At 39.2% G+C, this 27,225-nt stretch overlaps 1 protein-coding gene across 1 annotated transcript in view; it reads right to left on the bottom strand.

The window, feature by feature from the left end:
• LOC122801280 (arf-GAP with coiled-coil, ANK repeat and PH domain-containing protein 2-like) overlaps positions 1–27,225 on the bottom strand; it is a 2,104,317-nt gene that overhangs the window by 817,388 nt on the left and 1,259,704 nt on the right. The window contains exon 17 of the mRNA XM_044070827.1: positions 26,270–26,457. Within this exon, the coding sequence (XP_043926762.1) occupies positions 26,270–26,457 (188 nt within the window). The remainder of the gene's footprint in view (positions 1–26,269; positions 26,458–27,225) is intronic.

The raw sequence follows: 27,225 nt of genomic DNA on the forward strand, positions 1-27,225 counted from the left end.
CCTTATTGTGTCGACATCAATAAATTCAACATAAGACTTCAACAAACTGTTCCAATTAAAGCAGGTTTGAAAAAAATATATTGCTAAAAATCAGTGAAACAGCAACAAATAGCAACACAAAACTGAAAAAACAGCAATTTTTTCTTAAACTCGACTCAGACTGCTTGATTTAAAGTAATACATTAAAAGAGGTTTGACATTAATGACCACAAAAACCCTTATTACTGAAGTAGTTGCATCCCTTTAAGGACAGACTTTAAAAGTATAGTAGTGTAAAAATTTGTAACAGTAGATGTACTGCTGATCACTGTTGGTTACCTCACAAGATAACCCGGACATTCAGTTGGAGTACCAAAACCAGAACTTTTTATAGGGCCATGTGTCCCATGCATGACCCAAGCCCCCTGGAGTAGCAGAACATAAGCAGATGCATGAACGTAAAACTTCAGACTACCTATAAGCCAGAAAAGCATGTAGGCAACTGAGAAAACCTGAGCAAAAGGTCAGGTAATGAGACGTAGAAGAATTGTCGAACAGTCTTGAGAGGACTCACCCAGCGAAATCAGTTCTGGACTTGGAAAATGTGTCCACTCTGCAATGCTTGGTAAAAACATGCTGAGAGGATCAAATAGTTGCTTTTAGGAAAACCCTCGAGTCTACCTCCTTGCAAAAGGCTCCAGAAGTCATTGCTCTGGTAGTGTGTGCATTTTCTTGTGAAGGTAAATACTTGCTATAGTGAGCATAACAAAAGGAGATGGACTTCGAAATCCAGTTAGCAACAGCTGAAAGCAACCTTGGTTTTTGGAAAGAGAACTGGTCAGTCTTGCAGATTGACTGTTTTGTCCAAGTAGAATTTGAACTGTGTGCACCAAGTGACTGCAGGATCGTCTCTCCCCTTTTTTTATGGGGTTAGGAAAAAAGGTACGGTAAATTGATGGCCCGATTAAGGGATGACTCATTTACCACTTTAGGCATAAAAGAGGTATTGACCCCCAAAGACACTCCATCCCTGTGGAAGATAAGGAGCAGAAGGGATACCATTAAGGCCTGTACCTCAGGGACTCTCTACCTGAGGTTAAGGCAACTAGGAGTATAGTTTACCATGTGCAGAATTTGAGAGAAGCAGAGGCTGTTGGCTTAAAAGATGGAAAAATACATTTTTCCAGAACAAAAATAAGGCCACAGGAAGGCAGAATAGCCTTCCTAGGAGGTCTTATCTAAGTACACCATTTCAAAACTATTTTACCTCTAGTCTGGACACAAGAGGATCGAGAGGTAAGCAAGCAGAAATGGCTGACAGATATGCCTTGATTGAGGAGTATGCCAAGCTAGCTTTTAAGAGTTCACACAAATAAGACAGGAAAATGGGAGCACTGTTTGCATAGGGTCCGGTTTATGAGCATGACAACAAATAGAAAATCTTTCCCATTTAGCAATGTAATACTTCTGGGTACTAGATTTCTTTGCCTACTGGAGAACCTGAAGCACATCCTCAGAAAATTGATAACAGAAAGGGATCAGAATCCTATCATCCATAATGTCAGGTCGAGAGATGACAGGTTGAGGTGAAGAGAGCCCTTCTGTTGTGTAAGCAAGTCTATTTTATGAGGTGGGGGGGGGGGGGACAAGTTCTACAATTTATTTCTCTCTTGGAAGAAAACCCATTTGGTCTCTTGTTTGATGGTTTACGGAAGGGTGAAAGGGTAACTTTTTTTAGATTTCATATTAGAAAGTAGAAAAGATGGATATGTACTCACTAGACTGCATAGAAAGTTTGAAGATGGCAGCCAAATTTTACATGCCTCAAGCTGCCATCCTTTACATTTAATTTCCTCTACCATATGGTGAATTCTTACGTTTATCTAGACTCTGTAATAATGATCAAATTTTGAGTGAAGAAATTAAAAACAGCTGAGATGTTTTTGAGGAGAGTATGATCCTGAAGCTGTAAAAGAAGCTCAGAGAAGGGTGATATATAAAGGTAACAATAAAAGAAGTGAACGTAGTACAAATACAAAATACAATTTCACTGGAGGTAAATTATTAGATCAGGATGAAGTTTTGTTGCAACAAAATAAATTGTATTTTGTATCTTTATATAACATTGGTAGTAATGAAATAAATAGTATGATGATCAAGTATTACTGGGAGTTTTTGAAAAAGGATAAAACTTTATAGGCAATACTACCGACTACCTTTCTATGTCTTTTAGGAAAGGTACACGTTTGCAAGATAGACTGGTCCATGGAAAGTTTGTATTTCCAGAAAGGAGTATACAGAACTCATTTAGTTTAGTTGGTACCAGTTCTTGTGGAAATTGCTTAGTCTGCAAACAGGTAGTAGCTTTTTTTTTGATTATATGAATGGCATAAAATATACACCAAATGGCAAATTTTCATGCACAAGTAAGGGAGTGATTTATGCCCTAAAATGTCCCTGCAACCTTTTTTATATTGGGGAGACCAAAAGACTGTTTAGGGTTAGATTTATGGAACACTTAAGAGACATTAAAAACCAGAGAAGATAAAATTATTTCAGCTCATTTTAAAAAAAGCACATAATAGTGATTTTTCATTACATCAAGGTACTGTAAATTTAAAGCATGAAGATCAACAATTATTGACGGACAAACTTGAATATAAAGAGGCAAATTACATTTTAAAATATAATACTTTAGCCCCTTTTGGGCTTAATAATGAATTGTGTTGGAAATGTTTACTTTAAATATTAACTGATATCTTAAGTGACTTTAATTGATTAATTAGATAAATGTGAAGTAATTTTTTGTATTAAGGAAGAATGATGAATGTTTTTTAGATTTTGTAAAGGTGGTTTTACATCGAGCCACTAGGACTTAAACGCTTAGATATTATTCTTGGATTATTGGTTCCTGTTCCCTATTTTTTGACTGAGTGAAGTCTCTTTTCAGAGTATTGTTGTATTGGTTTATGTGGCACATAATTGGCCAGACTGTTGTAATACTACTTTATGAAGTAGCTTGTGGTGATGACCCCTGGCTAGGTGGTTGAAAAGGGTGAACCAATGCTGCCTTGGCCCAAATGGAGTTCAACAACAGAATCTTTGGTTTGTGTCTCTGGATTATTTTTAAGACTTTTGGGAGAAGAGGAAGTCCATGGACAGAAGGCATACAGGAAACACCCCCTTTCCAATGGAAGGACATGGCATCACTCTTCCAATGCCTGAGGACAGGGAATCCTAAAGCAGAAAAGAGCAAGGTGTTTGGCAGTGGATGGGGGCAAATCAAATAAGTCCATCGGTGGGATACCCCATTTGTGGACTATGTCTTTGAAGACCTTCCTGTTTAACTTCAATTCATGAGGGTCTTCACTTGATCTGCTTAAAAAAATCTGCCAGGGCATTGTCCTCTGAGGGTATGTAAACTGCTTTAAGGGACAAGTTTGCTTTCACGGCCTGATCCCACATCTTAGGAGCTAGCCTGCTTGTTTATGTATCATATCCCTATTGTGTTGTCTTAAAATTCTTAGTAGTCCTGGAGCCCAGGAGTGGGAGAATGTTGTAGGGTCACTATTAGTGCTTGCATCTCCTTCAAACTGATGTGCTCAGACTTCAAATTCAGTGGCCCCAGGCCCTGAACTCTCAGGAGAACTTGGCCAAGCCCCCCATGTGATGCCTGAACATCTTTTTGCAACTCCTGTTGCAGTGACTGTTGTTTGAAAGGTGAGCCTGAGTTGAAGATTACTTGCAATATTCACTACTGGATTTCTTTCTTTAAGCAGGGAAGAATATTAATCTGTCTGTCCAGAGGATGGGAATGCCGACAACAAATGAATTTCAGGGACCACTGGATCTTCTGATATGGACCTGGCAAAGGGGGCCATAGGTATAGCTGCAGCCAGCAAGTCTGAAGGGGTAGGACATAACAGAAGTAACTCTGTACCTTGAACAGGGGCAGAAAGGACTACACGAATTGTGTGTCCAGTCTGCAGCCTTGGGTTGGTTGCACAGTGGATTTCTTGAAGTTGACAGTGTACCCCACACTTTGGAGTAGGGACATGGTGAAGTTGAGATGGAGCAAACAGGTTTGTGGAGGGGATGCATATTTTAACAGGTTGTCCAAGTGAGGGAATATTTGATTTCCCAGAGTCTTGCAGAAAGTTATGACTGCAGCCAGACACTTTGTGGGAGGTTGGCATAATGGTTAAGGCATTTACCTTACAAAATGCAGGGTTTGATTTTCACATCAGTTACCTGGCCAGGAGTAAAATGGCCCACAACAAGGGCAGTTAGCCTAGTACTAATCTATGAACCTAAAACCAAAAACTACAAATCCTTCTTTAACTACATGAGGAAGTTAAGGACATCCAATAATTTTTGGAGCTAGTACACAATGCTACTACACTTTCACCCAAAGGAAATACTAAATATTCTAGCTAGCAAATTTTACACCACCCACAGTTATAGTTGGTCCACAGGTTCAACAATCCCCAACCACACTCTAATATGGGACAAATTCCTGTAGCTCTCTCAAAAACAATTTTATCTTTGGACCCTGATAACACACCAGGCTGCCCGATTATGCTCCTTGTCTGTGGGCTGGTGATTCTTGGAGGCACTGGCCTTAGCCTCTCTAGGCCTGGAGTAATAACTTCTGATTAGCCTAAGGATTTTTAAACGGATATTTATGAGTGTCTTGCACCCTATAAAATCTGTCTGGCTTCCTTGGTGCAGGGGGAAGTGAGGCAGGGTTCATGGAGGCATCCTGGAAAACATCCTTTACCACATCCAAAATGGGAGGGATACTAAGGCTTGTTCATGGAGGTCCAAGAGCTCACTAAATCTTCTTGGCCTGGGGATTTATCTTGTGCTTTCCAATGAAAATGCTCCTTCACAGCATGAAGAATTCCCCCAAAAGTTTGATCCTGTGGAGGTGAAGCCAAGGGAAAGTGCTCCTCAGAATCAAATTCCTCAATAGATGTGTAAGAAGGTCCTTCCAATAAGCCAGTCTTCCAAGTCTGAATCCTCCTCAGATAAGGATCTGGGTCAAGATCAATATAGTCATCCCTCTTCCTTTTTCCTGGGGTGGCTTCACCTGTGGTCTGTCTGGCCCTTACAATGTTAATTAAGTCCTCAGCCAGCTTAATCAAATCCTGTTGGGATCTCGGTAACTGGGAGCCAGTAGGCCTAGGTGGAGGCCTTGCCACACTGCCTTTTTTGGAGTGGGTTTGGCCTTAGGCCTAGTTGCATCTAATACCCTGGCACCTAACTCTCTGTTGAAATGCACCGGCATAGGCTTAGGTCTCATTGTATTGCTGGTTAATGAGTGCTCATCAGAAGCTATGGCCTGCTGAGCAACCTCGGACCAAAAAGATGAGCTGAAAATGTAAGCAATGACAATAGAAGGAACTGAAGTTATGTTGGACTCCAAATGGGTCTTAACAGAGGCCCAGGTTGCTGTTTCAAATATCGACGAGGGAGGAGAAAGCACCTCACCTTCTTCAACAATTATCAGTCTAGCAAGAGAGTTGGCTAGGGAGTGACTGTCGTCTGACAACATTGGCTCAAGTTTTTTTTTTTTTAATCTTATCTTTTTTGCACTTCTGCAACTAAGGATTGGGAAGACCAGCGGATGTCATCGGACACAGTTCAACTGATTCTTCTTTAGAAAATGAGCTAAGAATTTGGCATTATGCCTAATTATTCTAGTGTTAAACCTAGCACAAAAACAGCAATTACGGATGTTGTGGTATAGGCCTAAGCAAGTAACACAAACGGTATGGAAGTCTCTGTGTGGGATTTGTTTACCACAGCGAGCACAATTATTTCCTTTACCTGACATGAGTCAAGTGAAATAGAAGAGTTCCTCGGTGTCGTATTTATTTTTCTGAAAACGTCTTTCTGGTGCAGACCAACTGATGCACTTGTATACTGCTTTGGCTACGGCGGCAAGAAGACTGAAGTGATGTCACAGACTGGCTCCCTTTATACCTGAGCACAGTGATGAAAGTAAAGGCATCCGCCAGCCTGGGAGATGAAAACAGTTTTCTCTCAGTCAAGTCGGCCAAGGTCTTTCATGGCAGGAAATCCCAACAGTCAGGACTGCAACAGTGAAATACAAAGAACATCAATAGGTGTCCTATTGATCACTGCTGCAGTATTCCAATACTTGTGGGTTATCCCGGTGAGGGTAGCCTGATATCTGGCCAGGATACCAACACCAAAAATCCTCCCTGACCCTCTACAATTCTGGTGTACGACCTCCGTGTACTGGCACAGGGGTACATAAGTAGACACACAGGCACAGGATCCTCAGATTATCTAGCCCCAAGAGAACCTTGAAAAGGCCCGAGTGTCCTAAGTAAGAAAAAAACATTTCCAAGTAAGAGTATAGAGAGGTTACTACCCACCTCAGTCCACATAGCACAGGCAAGAGAATGGGGCAAGGAGAGAGGAAGCAACACTGACGGTGATTAGGACAACTGCGGTTACAGTAAGATCTTACACAACTGTACTATGTTCTACCCTAGATGACTGCTGCATATTCTAATACTTGTGAGTGATTCCCAAAGCTAATCAGTTACTGACTGATTAGGTACAGGAGTGCTTTCGACCAGTCTTAAGACAAACCCAGAGAAAGAGGTCCTACATCTGGAAAATGAATATACTCTAATGCTTAGTGAAAGTGCATACTGAGGTCCAGTGGCAGCCTCAAGGATGGATCTGGAATCAATGCCTTTGAAGAAGGCACCAGAAGAGGAGATGAGACTAATCGAATGCAGTGAGCTTTCACTCTGTCAAGAGTCTTACCGTGGTAGGTACAACAAAAGGAGATGGACTTGGAAATCTAGTTGCAGCCAGTCATTTTGGTAAAAGGGCTTCCCAATTTACCTTCCTTGAAGGAAACATGCGTTGGTCAGTCTTTCTGAATAGTTTATTTTTTTTTCTAGGTAGACTCTCAGCTGCCTATACATCCAGGGAGTGAAGAATCCGCTCACCTATGTTTTGTGAGTTGGGGGGGGGACAATTGGCAAATGGGTAGATTGGTTCAGACACATGGTTCAGACACAGTTCATTTACCACTTTGGGCATAAATGAGGGGTTAAGCCCTTAAGGAAACTCTACTCTTTTTTCCATTAAACACCTTTATTGAATTACCATTTGCGACACAGGAAAATGTACATGTACATAAAAGCAATCAAACTGTATTAACAACTTCATGTTTACAAACATTATACTTCACATATTATTGTTATACATCATATAACCTAAGCAACATTACATAAATTATTCAGTTCCTGCCTTTTTTTAAAACAAGAAACATCTTTATTAAACCATCACTTACAACACAATCATACATTTATATAACTGAAAACAATCCTAGCTGCAACCATTTTACATCACAAACCGTACTGACACTCCCAGTTGCAAACATTATACATCACTTATATCTACCCAATTATTTTCAGTCAAGCATTACAATAGCTCTTTTATGTCCTGCCTTCTTTCAAACCCCATTCCTCCCCTGTATGCACTGTTCCCACAACTCCCATTTTTTCCTATGTAGTTTGCTCCTACCTTTATGGAATACAAAACAAAGTGGAATCGCCATGAGGGCTTGTTACTCAAACTCTTTGGGCAGTGATAACAGCAAAAAGTAGAGCTGTTTTCGAGGAACAGAACTTTAGTGAAGTTGCAGATGTAAAAGGTGGTAAAGTTAATCCCAAAACAAACGTTTGGATCACAGGGAGGAGAGAGCCTTCCAAGGATGAAGCCAAGAATAACACCTCATAACAGACCCAAAAGGTGCAGCCTTAGAAAAGGCAACCACCACATCATAGCTACACTTGATACAGTGGTGAGCCTCTTGAGAAGTAAAACCTAAAATAAATAAGGCAGAAGATTTGCCTTCAGAATCAGGGAGATCTGAAAAGCCTGAGCAATCACAGCCAGAACATGCCTGGTTATGTGGGTCAGATAATTAATATCCTTAAAGACCAAAGTAGAAGCATTGTAAACCTTCTTACCGATCCTCTCCATTGCCCTATCCTTATCAGAAGGCAACAGTTTGGAAGAGGACAAGAGCATGGAAGTTTTGTCAGAAGACACTGACACCACAGCAAGATCAGCAAAAGGACATTTAATAAAAGCTGACAATCCTCAGAGACCTTTATAGAACTTATCAGGTTTCTCAGAAGCAGGATGATGAGAATCAGGAGACTTGGAAGCAGCCAATTAATGTGCTTAACAAGTCAGCTAACACAGGAGGAACTGCAGATGATTTAGGATTATCCATCTGAAGCAACTTGTTTCTCCTCTGAATATCAAACACTTGAGAAGAATCACAGTTCATCCTAGAACTGTCCCCCAAAAGATAATTCCTCAAAAGGAGACTCAGGGTTAACAGACTCCTCATCAGAACCATAAGCCAAACGTGAAGTCATCTGTGAAGACTAGGACAAGGATCCCTCACCAGACTAAATCCTTATCCAAGGAATCCTGTACCCTAGGCCTCTTCGTAAGGGTAGAGGTCTATGGAGGAGCAGGCACCAAAATCCCTTGAGGAGGCATCAGTGCCATCAATGCAGAAAACAAGCTCTGAGTAAATTCTTGCCACTCCCTTTGAAGATCCTTACGATGGAGCAAAACATGCTTCGCCTTTTGTCTTCTCCTGGAAGGGACGTCAGCCCTAATAAATACTGGATGCACTGATCCTTGGCAAGATTGAGAGTACCCAGAACCTCATCTCTGAGCAATATCCCTCCAGGACCCTCTGAGACAACCAACCGCGGTTCCCCCTCAACATCTGCAGCAGGGATCTGCAAAGCCTCAAAGGATGTGCAAAAAGATGGATCTAGGACAGCCTCTGATGGGGTTGCTGCAGAGTAATCTGATTTAGATGCCAAGTGGCCTACAGAGCTATTACCCGCTATTAGAGGGACATCTGGTGGAGGCTGTACAACTAAAGAATCTGATGGAGACTTCTTAATTAGTGGGAGTATCTCAGGGTTAATGGATTCTGACATGTTACCCTGGGCTAGCTGTTTAAGAGATTGGTTTCAAGATAAATGGATAGGGATGACAAACTTCTGAGTGTCTTAGGCACAAACACCTCACAGACACTACAAGAGGCTTGATCGTGGGAAGCACCCAAACAAGAGAGAGACTGTTCGTGATGATCCTTATGGGGAATCTGCCTTCCACATTCACATTTTCCCTTCTTGGATGACAAACTCTAGGTAAGCAAAATAAAATACAAGAGAAAAGAAAAAAAACAACCCCAATGGGCCACTTATCTGATGTCTAGGTATTCGGCACAGCAACAAGGCAGTCAGACCAATGAGCAATAACGGCATTTGGATTGGCGGCAAATAATTTCTGGGTAACTGCCTCCATACTTCACTTTTGTGCCCTATGTCCTTGAGGAAGGAGCATGTGTGCGTGCCACAGTGCATACAAGAACATAAGCCTTTGGTATAAGGGCCACATGTTGGGCTGCTCTGGGAAGGAGATCCCCAAGAATACTACAACAGTGATACAGAAGGACATCACTCTAATCCCAGTTTTCACCACAGCTGAGGAGTGATCTGTCACAGCAGTATATGTCCTAACCCTAGGATAGGTATGCCCATCCTTGAATGCTCTGTCAAGTGCCAGGCTTTCTGACATTGATTAGTAACTTAAGACACAACTGAAAAGGTTTTGCCACCAAGCAGTTCGTAAACCAAACAAGTGCAGACAGAAAAAGAACATGAACTGCTGCCAAAGCTGAATGAATCCCATATTTAAAACCACCTTTAATGAGTAAAATTTAAAACTTAAAATTCATGCATCAAAACTGACTGACTGGTAGGTAGGATAAGTGCTTTCTGTTTCCACCTTTATCAAATCCTGTTTGCAAGTCAGTCTGTATTAAATTAAATAGTACTTCCCTCCTCCGCGACTCTCAAGTGAGCAGCCAATCAGAGTCAACCAAATAGACATACCTTCAGTAAGTCATTCACTTTCTTAGAGCCCACCCTTTAAGTATGGGCTTAATAGGAACAATTTAATTCAGTCCTGGCTCAAGGTTAGATTGTAAATCCATGATCCACTTACATTCTTCAATTTCCTTGCGATTTACAACATCGCCTCCCCTAGGTGTGTCAAAAAGTCTTGCCAACACCATAGATTTAAAGGAATGGTTCGTATTTATTTTAATATGTCCAAACAAAGCATCTGTCATCACCTTCTTGTTTATGTCCAGGTTATGTCTTAAAACACGTTCCTTGAACATTTGTCTTGCCTATGTAGAAGGCTGTACAGCAAAAACATTGCGCAGCATATATCACATTTTTACTTCTACAATTGGTGTATCCATTAAAGACATCGTGCTTGTTTGTTTTAGGGTGTATGAATGCATCACTAACTTGGATGAAGGCACAGGCTTTACAAAAGCAACATTTGTATGTGTCCTTCTTGCAATTCATATTTCCATTACTTCTCATCGCTGGTTGATGGCAAAGCATTCTCTAAGTTCTTCCTGTTCTTGAAGCAAAAACTGGGATTTTCTCCAACAATTCCTTTTAATTTTTCATTGGATGTAAGAATTGACCAATGTTTTCTGATTACTCGACATACATCATGATTGTCACTACTATATGTTAAACCAAACCTTAATTTGTTCTCCTCTATTTTTGGTCAGTGCTGCGTCCTGGGCTGAAAAATACGGTTTGCCTTTTCCAGTCCTAAAGTTGGATAACTTGGTCACATCCCTGGTTACATTCTTCTTTGCATATCCCCTTTCAGTGAAATCCTTCATTAATTTTTCTTGCTCCTTTGTAAAGTATTTCGTTTGTGCATAGTTTCGATATGCGTATCAACTGATTCTCTACTATGTTGTTGAAAATATGCCCAGGGTGCATGCTAGATCTATGAAGCATATGATTTTGCCAGGTCGATTTTCTATGGATAGAGATACTAATACTTTCGTTCAGGGTTAATTGAATATCTCAAAAGTTTATCATCTTATTTGACATATTCAGTTCAAATCTTAAGAACGATGTGGTGCTTGTCAGGTACATCTCAAAGCTAGCCAATGAGGTTTCACCCCCATCCCACAAAATAAACATCATCCACGAAACATTTATATAAAATCATGTTCTTTTTCCTAATGTTTTTAGGATCAGAGTTCAAATCTTTCTCCCACTGCGTCAATACTAGGTTCGCATACCTGTTGGCACATGGTGTACCCATGGCCACTCCAGATGTCTGCCAGTAGTACGTGTCTCCAAATAGAAATACATTGTTGTTCAACACTACATCTAGTAGGTTACATACTAAGCTGATGTTGTCTACTACCTTACGTCTGTTGCCAAATTGTCGAATGGCTTCAATGCCATAGTCATTTGGTATATTAGTAAAAAGACTGTTGACATCCAACATTGCCTTATAGCTAGCTACTGTTGACATTTGATTGTATAATTCTGACAGAAATTCCGCTGAGTCTTTGACAACAGCTTCAGCAAAAGGTAGAAATTTCTTCAATTCTCCTTCTACGTATATAGATACCAGTTCTGTAATCCATCCTCCCCCATTGATAATTGGACACATCACTGGATCCAATAGTTTATGAACCTCGGGTAAACCATTCATGTTGGGTATTCATGGTTGCTGTGTATCAATCAAAAAGTTCCTTTGTAATAGTTCTATTTATCAGCTTTTCATAAAGTACATATTGAACATTCAAGATCAAATTATTCACTTCCCTTCGGGATATTTTTTGATAAGTTCGATCATCCAGCATTTCTTTCATTTTATTTTCATATTTCTTTGAGTCAAGAATCACTATGGCTCCTCCTTTGTCCGTCACCTTTATCACAATATCAGTTCACCTTTTTAACGCCGTTAATGCCAGGAGCTCATTAAAATCCAAGTTGTGGAAGTGTTTTGCTTGTCCTTTTAATCTTAGAGATGCAACTTCTTTCTCACATATTCACTTGAAAATATCCACAGTGGGATGATTTATAGGAACAAATAGACTGGGTTTCTTATATACACACCTACTTTCATATGTTTTGTCTCCTTGGTTCCCATAGATATTCTTTAATGTCACATTTCTGCCAAAACATCTTAGGTCAGTTACAAACTCACTCAAGTGTGAAGGTAAGGAAAGAATAAAATTCAATCCTCTGTTCAATATACCTAGCTCACATTTATTAAGTTGATGTCCAGATATATTTACTACTAGATAACTCTCCTTATCCACTACTGCACTTTCCTTTTCTTTCGTTCCCTGCTCGCAGAGCGAGATTCCCGCCGATTCCTGGCCTGTAACAAAAAAAGGCAGTTGCTGGTATAACTCTAAATGTGCGGGCCCTTCTTTGGGTCTAGTTGCATTGTTATTTGAATTTAGCTTTGAGATGTACCTGACAAGCACTACATCGTTCTTAAGATTTGAAATGAATATGTCAAATAAGATGATAAACTTTTTAGATATTCAATTAACCCTGAACGAAAGAACTGGTATTAGTACTGCTACTCATAGAAAATCAACCTGGCAAAATCATATGCTTCATAGATCCAGCATGCACCCTGGGCATATTTTCAACAATATAGTAGAGAATCAGTTGAGACACATTTCAAAACTATGCACGAACTAAATAGACTTTACAAAGGAGCAAGAAAAATTAATGAAGAATTTCACTGAAAGGGGATATGCAAAGAAGAATGTAACCAGGGATGTGACCAAGTTATCCAACTTTAGGACTGGAAAAGGCAGACCGTATTTTTCAGTCCAGGACGCAGCACTGACCAAAAATAGAGGAGAACGAATTAAGGTTTGGTCTAACATATAGTAGTGACAACCATGATGTATGTCAAGTAATCAGAAAAAATTGGTCAATTCTTACATCCGATGAAAAATTAAAAGGAATTGGTGAAAATCCCTGTTTTTGCTTCAAGAACAGGAAGAACTTAGAGAATACTTTTCCATCAACCAGCGATGAGAAGTAATGGAAGTATGAGTTGCAAGAAGGGCACATACAAATGTGGCTTTTGTAAAGCCTGTGCCTTTATACAAGTTAGTGATACATTCATACACCCTAAAACGAACAAGCACTATGTCTTTAAACAATACGCCAATTGTAGAAGTAAAAATGTGATGTATGCTGCACAATGTTCATGCTGAATAGCCTTCTACATAGGCAAGACAAATAGGATGTTCAAGGAACGCGTTTTAAGACAACCTGGACATAAACAACAAGGTGATGACAAATGCTTTATTTGGACATATTGAAATAAATACGATCCATTCCTTTAAATTTATGGTGTTGGCAAGACTTTGACACACCTAGGGGAGGCGATGTTGTAAATCGCAAGGAAACTGAAGAATGTAAGTGGATCATGGATTTACAATCTAACCTTGAGCCAAGACTGAATGAAATTGTTCCCATTAAGCCCATACTTAAAGGGCGGGCTCTAAGAAAGTGAACGAATGAATTACTGAAGGTGCGTCTATTTGGTTGACTCTGATTGGCTGCTCACTTGAGAGTTGTGGAGGAGGGAAATACTATTTAATTTAATACAGACTGACTTGCAAACAGGATTTGATAAAGGTAGAAACCGAAAGCGCTTATCCTACCTACCAGTCAGTTTTGATACATGAATTTTAAGTTTTACTCATTAAAGGTGGTTTTAAATATGGGATTCATTCAGCTTTGGCAGCAGTTCATGTTCTTTTTCTGTTTGCACTTGATTAGTAAACTTGGGCAAGTGTCATCACTCCAGGGCAGGCAAGATTAGAATAATTACATTTTATGTAATAACAAATTCTAACTGGACAAGTTGTTGACATGAACAGTAACCAGATTCAGAGTGGTTGTGAAGAATTAATAGGGACAAACTGACTCCTGTTAGACTATGGAATGAAAGGCAGGTTTAGAACATGATCACCAACAAAGTGTTTTAGAATGTGGAAGCCAATCAGTGACTTAAGTACAACCAGGCTACAGCAGCTAATCATCACAAGGATGTATTACCTGTAGGCACAGGACACCAATCTCACAATATGACCACTATTAGGCTGTGCGAAGGGAAGTTAAGATATAATTACTGCTAACAGGCTGTGTGAAGTTAAGTGGTGATGGAGATCATGGACCAGAGGAGGGAGATATGAAGTACAGGAATCCAATCACATAAAGGATGGTTGGGGTATGGGGTAGGCTCCAATGACTACTACCCTGGAGAAGTGACTGTGCTGCTTGCTGCAAGACAGGGTAGCGTGCTAGGGTGGCCATCATAAATTGCCAATTTGTGTACAAGAGTCTCCAAACACCATAAGAGGAAGACATCTGTTGGCAGTGGCCCTGCATAGGATTCTTTTTCTGCCTACTAAAACAAACCATTTAACAAAGCAATTAGATCTATGAATTGCATACAGTCACCTGCTGCATACACTTAGACACTTTCCATAGTTACATACATAAAACAACAAAAATGCATAAAAGGTGTCCTCTTTATTGTACAAAATTCCACTCAGTAAGCACTTTTGTCTACATAAGACTTCAGACTGAAAGAACATTAAAAATCCCACATTTTTAAATACAAACTAAACAATTAAACTCATTAACCAATCAGAAGGCTTAATGCCTTAACTTTCGCTTAAGAAATACATTAATATTTTTGCCACTTAATCCTGGAGTACAACTGGCATCTAATCTCAACTACCAGCAATACTCACTCGAGTCCAAATCATCCTCAGCATCAAATCTATTAGTAACATCAGACACTTGTTGTAAAACTAAGAACTTGGCGCACTCTTACATTTAGTAGTAGTATAATGCTTGCACCATGCATTATTTAACTCATTCTTTTCTATTGCATAAAGGTGGCCCTGAATTCTAAGAAATAATTCTTTTAGTTTGACCAACACAATAAGCAGGGCATGATGAGCACACATAAATAAACCACAAAGTTAGACTTACAAGTAAAAAAGCCATTAACAGAAATATTTATAGGTTCATACTAGGCTATCTGCCCTAGGGCATTTATAAGCCTAGCCAGAGTGTGTTTGGCTTTTACCACCCATTTTAAATTAATTTTGCTATGCCCTTTTTCGAGGTTAGTATACTGTGCCTCTGTCTAACAGTGACACAGAAGTCATACCCGGGGTAAACCTACGATCTCCCATCCACTCAAGATTCCTCTTGAAGAGAGTCAATGAGGGACTCTGCCTAACCTGGACTGGGATTTTATTCCAGAGTGAAGGGAGCCTCTGGGTTATGAATCTGTCCCTCCAGCATGTCCTATTTATTTCAGTGCTGAGGTTCAAGTCTCTCGAGTGCGTAGCTTGACGGGATTTGGATTTTCTGAGGTGCAGCATGTCCAGTAATTCCGGGTTGGACATGGCTTTATATGTCAGGCACAGATCGCCTCTGGGCAGGCGGTATGCCACTGAGTAGAGCTGGAGTTTCTTTAACTGGGCAGCATATGGCATCTGTTTGAGCCCTTTGATCTTCTTGGTGAGGTACTTTTGGGGTCTTTCCAGTTGCTGCAGGTGTCTGGTAAGGTACATCCCCAAAAGGGGCATTGTACTCAATTATGGGCCTGATGAGGGATGAGTAAAGAGGCACGATGACCTCCCCTGATCTAGATGTGAATCCCTTCATGATTAGGTGGGCTATATAAAATGTTTTTCTAACCACTTTGGCCACGTGGTTGTCAAATGAGATATTGCTATCAACTTGGGTCCCCAGGTCCCCAATTACTTCTTCTGTACTTAATGCATTACCACCTATGTGGTAATTTGTGGGCACTTTGATTTTGCCAAAGGGGATGACTATACACTTTTGGCGTTTAGCTTGAGGCCATGGCTCTGGCACTAGTTGTCTGTTTCTATGAGGCCCTTTTGGAGGATGCTTGTGTCGGCTGGAGAGTCTATTATGGCACCCAGTTTGCAGTCATCTGCGAACTTGGTCAGCCACAGTCCTTCCGTGTTGGCCTGTACCTCCGAGAAATATATACCGAACAAGAGAGGTCCCAGGACTGAGCCTTGTGGGACGCCACTTGTAACTGATTTGGAGTCTGACATGGCTCCAGCAATTCTAACCATGTGGGTTCTGTCCTTGAGCCAGTTTGCAACCCATCTAGTGATATAGGGATTTATATTTAAGCTGGTGAGCTTATCTATAATGCCCGAGTGGGGTATTGTATCGAAGGCTTTTGCGAGGTCCAGGTAGGCTGTGTGGACCACCTTCCCCTCGTCAATGGCCTTGGTGACTGTTTCAAAGAAATCAACCAGGTTTAAGAGGCAGGATCTGCCCTTAAAGCTGAACTGGGTAGGATCCAGTGTCTGTAGGTCCCCAATATCTTTATTTATGAGGTCCAATATGATCCTTTCCATAGCTTTGCAGACCAAGCTAGTCAGGCTTATGGGGCGATAGTTTCCAGGATCTGTTGAGGCACCACCTTTGTGGAGAGGGACCACTGTTGCTGTACGCCACTCTTTGGGTACATATCCTGTAGTAAAGGCTGAGACTGAACAGTAGTTTTATGTTTGGGTTTAGCTCCTCCTGGAGTTCATTGTAGGACGCAGCCCGGGACACCATCTGGTCCCACTGATGCTGCGTTTTTTGCTTTGGAGAGGGCAGTTCTTACCTGAGTATCTGAGATGTCAGGGGGCAGCACTCTGCTGGGATAGATATTTGCCCTTTTGGTGGGGAGGGGGGGCGTTTGCACTGAACCTGTGAGCTAGGATGTTGGCAATGTCTGTGGGTTCGGTGTATTTATCATTTTGGACTAATTCTGAGCATATCTGGGAATTCCCACCCAGGTTCCTAACATAACTAAAGAAAGCCTTGTGATTATCCTTAGTGTCCTGTGCAATTTTTCTCTCGAAGCTGGCCTTAAGACGATTTTATGAGTGCCCGTAGTTTTTGCTAATACTGATCAGAGATGCCTTCCCTTTTTGGGATTTTGCTCCATCATGTAGTAGCTTCCTCCTCCTATTGTATAGTTTGTTTATGGCTGGGGTCCACCAGACAGGACGTCTGCCTTTGGAGGATTGGGTCTTGGTTTTATTTGGGATTGCATGATCCATGCATTCCTGAAGGTGTTCATAGAATGCGTTTATAAAGGATTCTGCGGTCTGGGCCATATTCTCCACAGGCCCGGGGGCTTTGAAGGATTCCACCTCGGTTTTGAGGAGTGTGAAATTTGCTTTAGAGAAGGTTTTCACTATGGTTTTCAGGGCAGGGGGTGGAGTCAGGATGTGACTATCCAGTGAGTTTAGTTTATGGTCTGATCTTACCAGTGAGGGATACACTTCTGGTCTGGAGCATAGAGTCCCCATGTTGGTGATGATCAGGTTCAGTATGTTTTCCCCTCTTGTGGGAGTGGTAACAAGTTGTTCCATAGCATTTGAGTTTATAAATTCTAGGAACCTTTAGGCTAGGGTGTTGGAGCTAGAGTAATGCTCCCAGTCTATGTTTGGGTAGTTGAAGTCGCCCAATATAATGGTGTTTGGAGAGACCTTCATATTTTCCAGTGTTCTCAGGAAGGCCAAGTGGGGTTCCTGGGTTTGGGAGGGTGGTCTGTAGCAGGCTATAAACTGGAAGGCAGTTTTACCCACTGTTAGTTGCACATGGACAGTCTCTGATGCTTCGTGCTGTGCCACCAACCTGGAGGTGTGGGTATCTTTGACAAATATTGATACTCCCCCTCCTTTTGTGGTTCGGTCCAAGTTTTGGGGCCAAAAGCATGGTATGAGGTATAACCTGGTACTGCTGGGGTGCTCTCGGGAGCCTTGAACCAGGTTTCTGTTACTGCACAGATATCGATGTTCTCCATGCTAAGGAGAGTTTTGAGTGCGTGCATCTTGAGGTTTAGACTTCTGGCGTTGAGTAGCATTACTCAGTTTCTTATCCCTTGTGATACCTATGGAGGTGGGTTTGTCTTTTGAGCCTTGCCTAAAAAAGGCACTATGGGGGTAGCAAGAGCCTTTGCCAATATCCGAAAGCCCGGGGGTGACAAGTGCAAGCCGTCCCTAGTGAAGCATCGTGGCTTGTTGAGCATGTCATCCCAGGCTGACAGGCATTGGATCCCCTTTGAATGACACCAATACTTAAGCCAATTGTTGAAATTGATCATCTTGCCTTCATATTGTGGCATCATTCTTGGTGAGGGTAAGATGCTACTCAAGGTCAGGGTCATACCAGCCTGGGCTACATGCTCAGAGAGCTCCTCTATGTCTATTTTCATGCAGTCCAGGGAGGTACGTCTCAGGTCATTCACACCAGCATGGACAGTGACAGAGTCATATTTGTACTTGCTTTGGAGTGACCTGAGTGCTTGTGTTATGTGGCGGATCCTAGCGCCCGACAGGCAGCTCACCGTGACCTTCTCCTTGTTCAGCCTGGTGAGCGGGGCGTCAGTGTGCCTGATGATAGAGTCACCTATTACAAGTGTATCAGGTGTGTTGTTTAGCCTTAAGGGCTGTGACTGTTCGGCACACTGGCTTTGTGAGCTATGTGTTGCACGTGTTTTGTTTTGGGGTAGCGGTTGCTTGGGTGTCTGCTTTGGAGGTCTCTGCTGCTTAGGCAGATTTTTATTTAGAGCCTCCGAGTATGTTTTTGTGTGTTTGTGTGTTTGATTTGCTGTCGTGGTAGGTCTATGTGAGACTGAAATTGTAGTGAGTGTGGTTTCCTTCTCCTCCTGACTGGTTTCGCCAGTACTGAGTTGAGAGAGCTTAGCATCCAGTATGGCTATATGGTTGCATCTCTCACATGTGTTGGAATTTGTTGGGAGGAGGAGAGGGTTGTCTGTGTACATGAGGCAGTTGTAACATTGCCTCATGATTCCCAGATTCACCAGCTGGACCAGAGAGGAGATTGACAACTGACCTTTGGACATGCTAGAATAGTATTGGGAATTCCTTTATAATTGAAAAAAAAAAGGGCCAATGGGGAATGAGGTACTCAAGGGGAGTTTGTGAGGGTGTAGTGCTTTTAATATTTTAGTGCTGACTTATATAATTGCTTTAGTGAGCAAGTGCCAGGTAACTTAAATGCAATGTGTTACAGGTAACTTAAATGCAAAAATGACAAACAGTAACTTTCTTTCAAGTGAAACAAGGAAATAAGTACAGTAAGTAATGCAGATATCACTAGGGATCCACAGAAGCGCTGAAAAGCAGCGTTTTAGGTGGAATTAGCGTTTCAGGGAAATAAGCAAACAAACAAGCATACAAATAAAGCTAGATTCAGCAGGCCTGGATCTAGTCTATGCTACAGCAAACAAGGTGTACCAATTTCAGTAAGAAACAGTTCAAATATGCAGGCACTATAAGGCAGAGTCCAGCCTCTCTCCCACAGGTGCAGACCACGAACCTTCTTAATGTAAAATAACTGGCCTGAAGCCCAAGTGCTTAAACAGAATACACTTTTAGAATAAACACAGACTGAGCCCTCAATCAGCAGTTCACAGACTAGAATACTATAAAGAACAAAGCTAGATTCAGCAGGCCTGGTTCTAGTCTATGCTACAGCAAACAAGGTGTACCAATTTCAGTAAGAAGCAGTTCAAATATGCAGGCACTATAAGCCTTTAACCAGAAATTCCCAGCTCAGAAGGGCAGAGTCCAGCCTCTCCTCCCACAAGAGTGCAGACCACGAACCCTTTTAATGTAAAATAACTGGCCTGAAGCCCAAGTGCTTAAACCAAAATGAATACACTTTTAGAACAGACACTGAGCCCTCAAATCAGCAGTTCCCAACTTAGAAGGATGTAAGCAACCTGTTTTGCCACTACAGTGCAGACCACAAACCTTCTTAATGTAAAACAACTGGTCTGAAGCCCAAGTGCTTAAACTAAAAGGCTTAGAACGAGTTAGACCAAGCAGTAATAAATACAATTGAGTACTTTTAAGATGACGCAAAAGCAAAATAAAGTAGGAACAAACACAAATACAGTAAAAGCAGATAATTTTTTTTTGAGTGAGCAAATGAGATGGGCCCAGGAGTTACAGGACAGAAACAAGTGCAAATGCAGGCCTGCAAATCAGAAAGTTGAGAGAGAGATGGAAGACCGCCCAAACGGCCAATAACTACAAATTCTGTGCCAGAACCACTCCTTATGTGGTAGACAGGTTACCTAATGCTTACCACTCCCACTGATAAGCTAGAAGGCTTCCCTCCAACACAGAAAGGCTTGGGGGGCTCAGAAGCTTACAAATAAGTCCTGGATACAGCAAATCTGTATCTGGAACACTAATTACAGGAAAGGTAGGAAACAGGCTTACAATTTTTTTTTCTTCAAAAAAGTAGCAAAAACAGTAGTAAAAACAATTCACATGCAGTGCAAGCTGGCACGCTTGAGTATGTTGCAATATTAGTCCACACGCAGTTTGAAATAATGTAATTAAATTAAAAAGGACTAAAAGCAAGTGCAGAAAGGGTTTATTAGGTAGAATGCGGTAAAGAGATGGGACTGGAGGAGTGTCCTAGATCAAATCTACAGTGGGGTGGGGCACTGCAAAAGCCACCAAATTTTGGTGGGGAAAAGTTTCAACAGAGATGTGAGGAATCAGAGTGCAAATTATAAAGCCAAAAAATATATACTGATCTCTGTATATTTGCAGAACACTAAGACAACAGATATCTAATCAACAATTTAGCTCTATAATACAGAATAATACAGAAAATATACTTAGCTCTATATATTTGCAGATAGTCTTGTAAGGCTGTCTTCTCAACACACAGGTTCCACTTTAAATGCAGACTGCTGCTATCCCATTAATTAGTTCTTCAGTATTAGTATTAATATCTCAACACAATTTGCAATCATTACATTTAAAAGTCCCTTTTCTGCCAAGTTTAAAAGTAACATTTAAAATTTAACCTAGAATGAAAAATAATTTAAGTTTCTTCCCCTTTTATTTACAAAAATATGGGTGTCTCCCACCACATTCTTTATCTCAGGAAAACTAATATTTTCCAGTTACCTTTAACAATTTCTTTTATTTTTGTGTCCAGCTAATATTGCAACATCCCCATACTATGATTATCTAAATTCTTATTTGTATCTCTAATTATATTATTTTTCCTTTCAACATATACTTCTTGAAAATTTTCAACTAATTTATTGGGATAATCTCTGGCTTTAAACTTAGAACATGAAGACTCAGCTTCTTTTAAAAACATCATTGTCTGCCAAATTACTCACCCTTGATAACTGCCCCATTACAATATTATTTTTAATGCCTATAGGATGCACACTATTATATTCTAAATAGTTACCTTGCATTTTTTATAAACTTTTTAACCTATAAGGATCCTTAAACTTCAATATCTAAAAATATAACCTATAAAAATCAAAATTAAATGTTAATGTAAAAGAAAATCACTGACAGAATTGACAATTAAAAAAACTTATCAGTATCGCCTCCCATATCAAAAAAGGTAATCAATAAAACACTCAAGATAGAACTATATTGTAATAAAACTCACTTTTCCTAATGAATTCCTTTTCCCATCCAGTCATAAAAGCAATGGCGTAGCTTGGGGGCCATAGCCATACCATTTGCATGCTGAAAAAAGGATCCATTAAAGTAAAAAAATTATAAGTTGAAATAATATCAAGCATTTCCGTAATTAAAAAGCCTTTCGGCTTTTCCCGGTTAGGAGTCGCCACAGTGGAACTCTGGTCCACTCATGATTGGGCAGTGGAGTTTACGGGGCAGAGTTGCCAGCCCGACGCCCAACCTTCAACGAAGGCATGCCCATTCACGATCACACCTATGTGCAATGTCACTCGACTGCAGGGAGGACATGCAGACCCCACATAGGAGTTCCAGACAAGAATCGAATGGTAGAACCTCTTGCTGTGAGGCGACAACGCTAATCGCTGCACCATAATTAAAGCTACTAAATTATTTGAATAAAGCCTAGAACTTAACATTTCTGCCTTTATGTAATTCATGCCAACATCATTTGGAATTATAATGTATACGGACTGTACATCCATAGTAACCAAATAATCAGTTTCTAAAATTTCCAACTCTTTGATAGCATTAGTGAAGACAAAAGTATTGTGAATGTAAGATTCACTTTTTTCATTAAATTTCTGCAAATATTTATCTACAAATACAGCCATAGCTTCAGTTTTACTCCCTTCACTGGTCACTACTGGCCTGAAGGGAGGATCATTCAAAGATTTAAGGATTTTAGGCAAACCAAACAGTTTGCTTATTTTGGGATTTATTTTGGTTAGAAAATGCACTTTTATTATCAAATCTTCCTTCACATAACCACTCATAACAAAATCTATAAACCTAAAACAAAATTCAATACAAGAAAAAACTGTCTACTTTATAAAAATTATCCCCTAACATTTTTTTCATTTTAACCATATAGAAATTTTTATTTAAAACTACAAAAGAATTACCTTTATCAGATTTAGTATTCAAAATGTTGTCATTTCTTAACCTTTTAAGTGCCTCATTTTCTTCTTTGGTCAAAGTATGGGGATGTTGTTGCAATATTTGCTGGACACTAAACAAATAAAAGAAATTGTTAAAGGTAACTGGAAAATATTAAATAGTTTTCCTGAGATGATATATTTGCACTTCAGCTTATTTGTTAATGCTTCTCTTATCTGTCTTTCAGTAAAAGAAAGAAATGTCTCTAATTCAGGTTTCCAGGGGGGTTATGTACAACTAAGATGCCGAATGGTGAGGATCTACCCAAAGAATTAATGGGCAGAGCTAAACCAAAAAATGGCATGGAATATATGAGCATCCTGACAGGCTTCTATAAACAAAAAGTCCATGAGCTTTATGAGAATATTAAAACAAGTTTCTTCAAGTTAAAAGAAGAAACCACTGCGGATAACTTTGATGCAAAGTTCTGTCTTATTCAAGACAAGTTAAAGAAAATGACATCCTTAAAAAAAGGAGATTTAGGAAGTTTGAAAGAGACAGCAACAATTATGAGATGGGCAGCAGCTTACCCAATGAGTGAATCAACTGACGTCATCACTTATCAGAAACAACAGCAGTGCAGCAAGAACCGAAGAATCAGTAGCTTCCCCTATGGAGATCAGAAGGTCTGAAAGATTTGCCCATAAACAAAGAAAGCAAATGAAAATAGGAGTTCTATTAACACCAGAAGTAACAAAGACACTAATGGATAACAACAATTTGTTCAGCGCATAGAAATGTATCACGACACCAGAACAGGCGAACATACTTAGTCTCAGAAAGCAGCAACACCAGCAGTTTCAACCACGATCAAATGGAAAATGGGCATGCAATTGAATGGGTACAGCAAAAATAAATGGAGAGAAAAGACCAGCACCAGAAATCAAAAGGTTCTGTTTTTGACGGTCAGTATAAGACAGTCAACTTATCTAGCAGACTTTTAATTTTTGTGATTGGAAAGGCTGGACTTTTGTCCCCTCAGCTAGGGCTGACATATGCAATATTAACAATATGCATGATTATGTAAGGAAATTAAATTTGAGATGTTTCAACAAGAACGAACAATAAAGATGCTTTTTCTAAACCAAGTGCATACTTTGAAACCTGAATTAGAAACATGCTTTCTGTTACTGAAAGCCAGATAAGAGAAGCATTAACAAATAAGCCCAAGTGCAAGTATTTCAACTCTACCAAAGAAAATGAAGTGCTTAAAATGTTAAGAAATTATGACATTTTGATTAGTAAAAGCTGATAAAGGTAATTCTTTGGTAGTTTTGAATAAAAAAAGTATATATAGATAAAATGAAAAAAAATGTTAGGGGATATTTTTTATAATGTAGTCAGTTTTTCTTGTACTGAATTTTGTTTTAGGTTTATAGATTCTCATTAATGAGTGGTTATATGAAGGGAGAATTGATAAAACAGCACACTTTCTAACTAAAATAAAAAAATAAGCAAACTGTTTGGTCTGCCTAAAATCCATAAATCTTTGAATAATCCACCCTTCAGGCCAATAGTGACCAGTGAAGGGAGTAAACTGAAGCTATGAGACTGTATTTGTGGATAAATATCTGCAGAAAGTTGTTGAAAAAAGTTGATCTTACATTCATGATACTTCTGTCTTCACTACTGCTATCAAAGAGTTGGCAATTTTAACAATGGATGATTTGATTATATGGATGCACAATCCTTGTATACTATGCTTCCAAATGATGCTGGCATGAATTATGTAAGGGCAGAAGTGTTAAGTTCTAGGCTTCATTCAAATAATTTAGTGGCTTTAGTTATGGAAATGTTTGATATTACTTTAATTTATATTTTTTTGAAATGACTAGATCCTTTTTCAGCAAGCAAATGGTATGGCTATGGGTGCAGCTATGGCCCCTTGCTATGCCAATGTTTTTAAGATTGGAAGGGAAAAGGAATTCATTTGGGAAAGCGAGGTTTATCATTATATAGTTTATTTTGAGTGTTTCACTGATGACCTTTTTTTAGGCATGGAGAGGTGATACTGGTTGTTTATTAAGTTTTTTTTATTATATCAATTCTGTTAGTGATTTTTTTAAATTTACATTTAATTTGGTTTCTTACAGGTTACTTTTTAGATGAAGTTTTTAAGGATTAATGTAGGTCAAAACAAAGATTTATAAAACAATTATAGCAAAGTAACACCTATTTGGAATATAATATGCATCCTAAAGGCATCAAAAACAATATTGTAACGGGGTAGTTATTAAGGGTGAGTAATTTGACAGACGATGAGATGTTTCTAAAAGAAGCAGAGTCTTTATAAGTTGAAAGCCAGAGGTTATCCCAATAAATTAGTTGAAGAAAAGTTTTAAGTATATGGTGAAAGGAAAATAATATAATTGGAGATAAAAATAAGAATTTAGATAATTATAGTATGGGGATGCTGTTGCAATATTCACTGGACACTAAAAAGATAAAATAAATTATTAAAGGTAACTGGAAAATATTAGTTTTCTTGAGATAAAGAATGTGGTAGGAGACCACCCTACTTATGTTGTTAAAAGGGGAAGAAACAAACTACTTTTCAATCTAGGTAAAACTTTAAATGTTACCTTTAAACCTAGCAGAAAAAGGAACTTTTAAATATTATGACTGCAAATTGTGTTCCTATATTAATACGAATACTGAAGAACTAATTATTAATGGGATAAATATTTCTGTTTATGGCTTTTTTTTACTTGTAAGTAAGTTTGTGGTTTATCAGTGTGCTCATCATGCCCTTCTTATCATGTTGGTCGAACTAAAGGATAATTATTTCTTAGAATACAGGAGCACCTTTATACTACAGAAAAGAATGATTTAAACAATGCATGGGGTAAGCATTATACTACTACTACGTGTAAGAGTGCACCTATGTTCTTAGTTTTACAACAAGTATCTGATTTTACTAATAGATTTGATGCTGGGGATGATTTGGACTGGAGTGAGTATTGCTGGTAGTTGAGATTAGATGCCAGTTGTCCTCGAGGATTAAATAGCAAAGAAAATTTTAAAATATTTCTTAAGAGGAGAAAGTTAAGGCATTAAGCCTTCTGACAAGTTAATGAGTTTAATTATAGTTTTATTTAAAAATTTGGGATTTTAAATGATCATTCAGTCTGAAGTTGTCCAATATAGATAAAAGGGCTCACACACTGAGTGGAATTCTGTACAATAAACAGGCTGTTTTTATGTATTTTTGTGGTTGTTTTATATATACTTCAATCTTTACAAAAAGTGGATCCATGTATACTTTCCATAGAGGTGATGAAGCAGTGGTAGAGGTGTATAAAAGCCACAGCAAGGGGTTCAGTCAATATCATGATTCCCCACGGCACCCATTATGCCTGGGATAAATATATAGGAAACTATCTGTGCCAGAAGTTGGAATTCAAGCCTCAACGACTGACCAGATAAATATTTCTGCTCAAATTTCTAAAGCTATTCTCAAAAATCTAGCTGGCAAGAATGCAAGAAAAGTTTAAAAAACTTCCAGTATTATTTAAAAGAAAAGACATTTTATCTCTTTTAGTCTAAATGCCGATGCTTTTAAGTTTTCCAGCAGAATTTGTACACCTTTATAGCAAAAAAAATAAAATAAAAAAAAAAAAACAGCAGACAATTCTACAATTTTTCATGCTCTTTAGAACTTCAGAATGAGGAAAACATTTCAACAGAACATATAAAGAATGTGATATGTGGTTTGAAAGCAGAGATGACAATATATTTACTTCTTTTTTAACCTATGTACTGCAGTTAATTCACATGTGGTACATACACCCCTCGTACAAATGCACAACAGGATACATAAACACTGATAAATCTTGGTACCTGATGATCGCTGAGAAGCTCCTGACTGCAATGCAGATTCAGTTATCTTTGCAGAGCCATCACTGCTTTCACGACTATGTCTGCTGTTGACAGTGACTCTTGACATCTGCTTCAGTGAAGACAGCCACGGCTTCTGAACAAACTTTTTGTCCACATATTTTGCCTTAATATATGCTTCTTTTTCATGCCTTAAAATAAAGTAAATAAGATTTTCAGCCAGTACTGTAAAGTTCATAATAGTATGAAGCCCAATTTGTAATTAGTAGTAGTGTTTAAAACAAATATATTTCAAGAAAAAATCTGCACTATGTTTTCAATAAAGATACCATCTGCAAGATTTTTTTTTTTTACAGCTCAAACGTAAAATCAAATCAGCCACTTAAGTGTAGCTAAAAACAGCAGGCTGCCATGCTTTCTTGAACACCATGCCAACACTATGTCTTACCATGTCATTTCATGGTTGAGACTGGCAGTCACATGAAGAAAGACAATTTTACTCCTATGAAGCAGGAAGGCCACAGATTATGCAAATACTTGTATTAACCCTAAAGATCAGTCAGAAGTAACACTTTCTTTGGTGCCCCACAGTTGATTATCATCTGCACCCAGGGACCCCTCCTCATTCACCAGATTTACTTTACCAGGCTGTGGAATAGTGATTCATCACTGGAACAAAGCAGAAATTCCTTAAGATTCCAAGAACAGAATAAGTTATTTCTTACATTTATTTCATTGAATTGCACTTCAACACTTATAATCGTGCTGTACAGCTAATCTACTATATTTTACATGGTTATAAAGCTTTTTTTACTGTTTCATTGCATTTGTGCAATGTTTTATAGTTTTAACTGTAATTTTCATTGCTGTAATTGCATTTTTACTGAATTATTTAACTATAAACTGCTTTTTCATACCAAGAGTTGTATTTTCTGTTTGCGAGTGCTCTATCTGTTCTT

The sequence above is a fragment of the Protopterus annectens genome, chromosome 4.part1, assembly GCF_019279795.1.
Source record: "Protopterus annectens isolate FY-2018-M chromosome 4.part1, PAN1.0, whole genome shotgun sequence".
Lineage (NCBI taxonomy): Eukaryota > Metazoa > Chordata > Ceratodontiformes > Protopteridae > Protopterus > Protopterus annectens.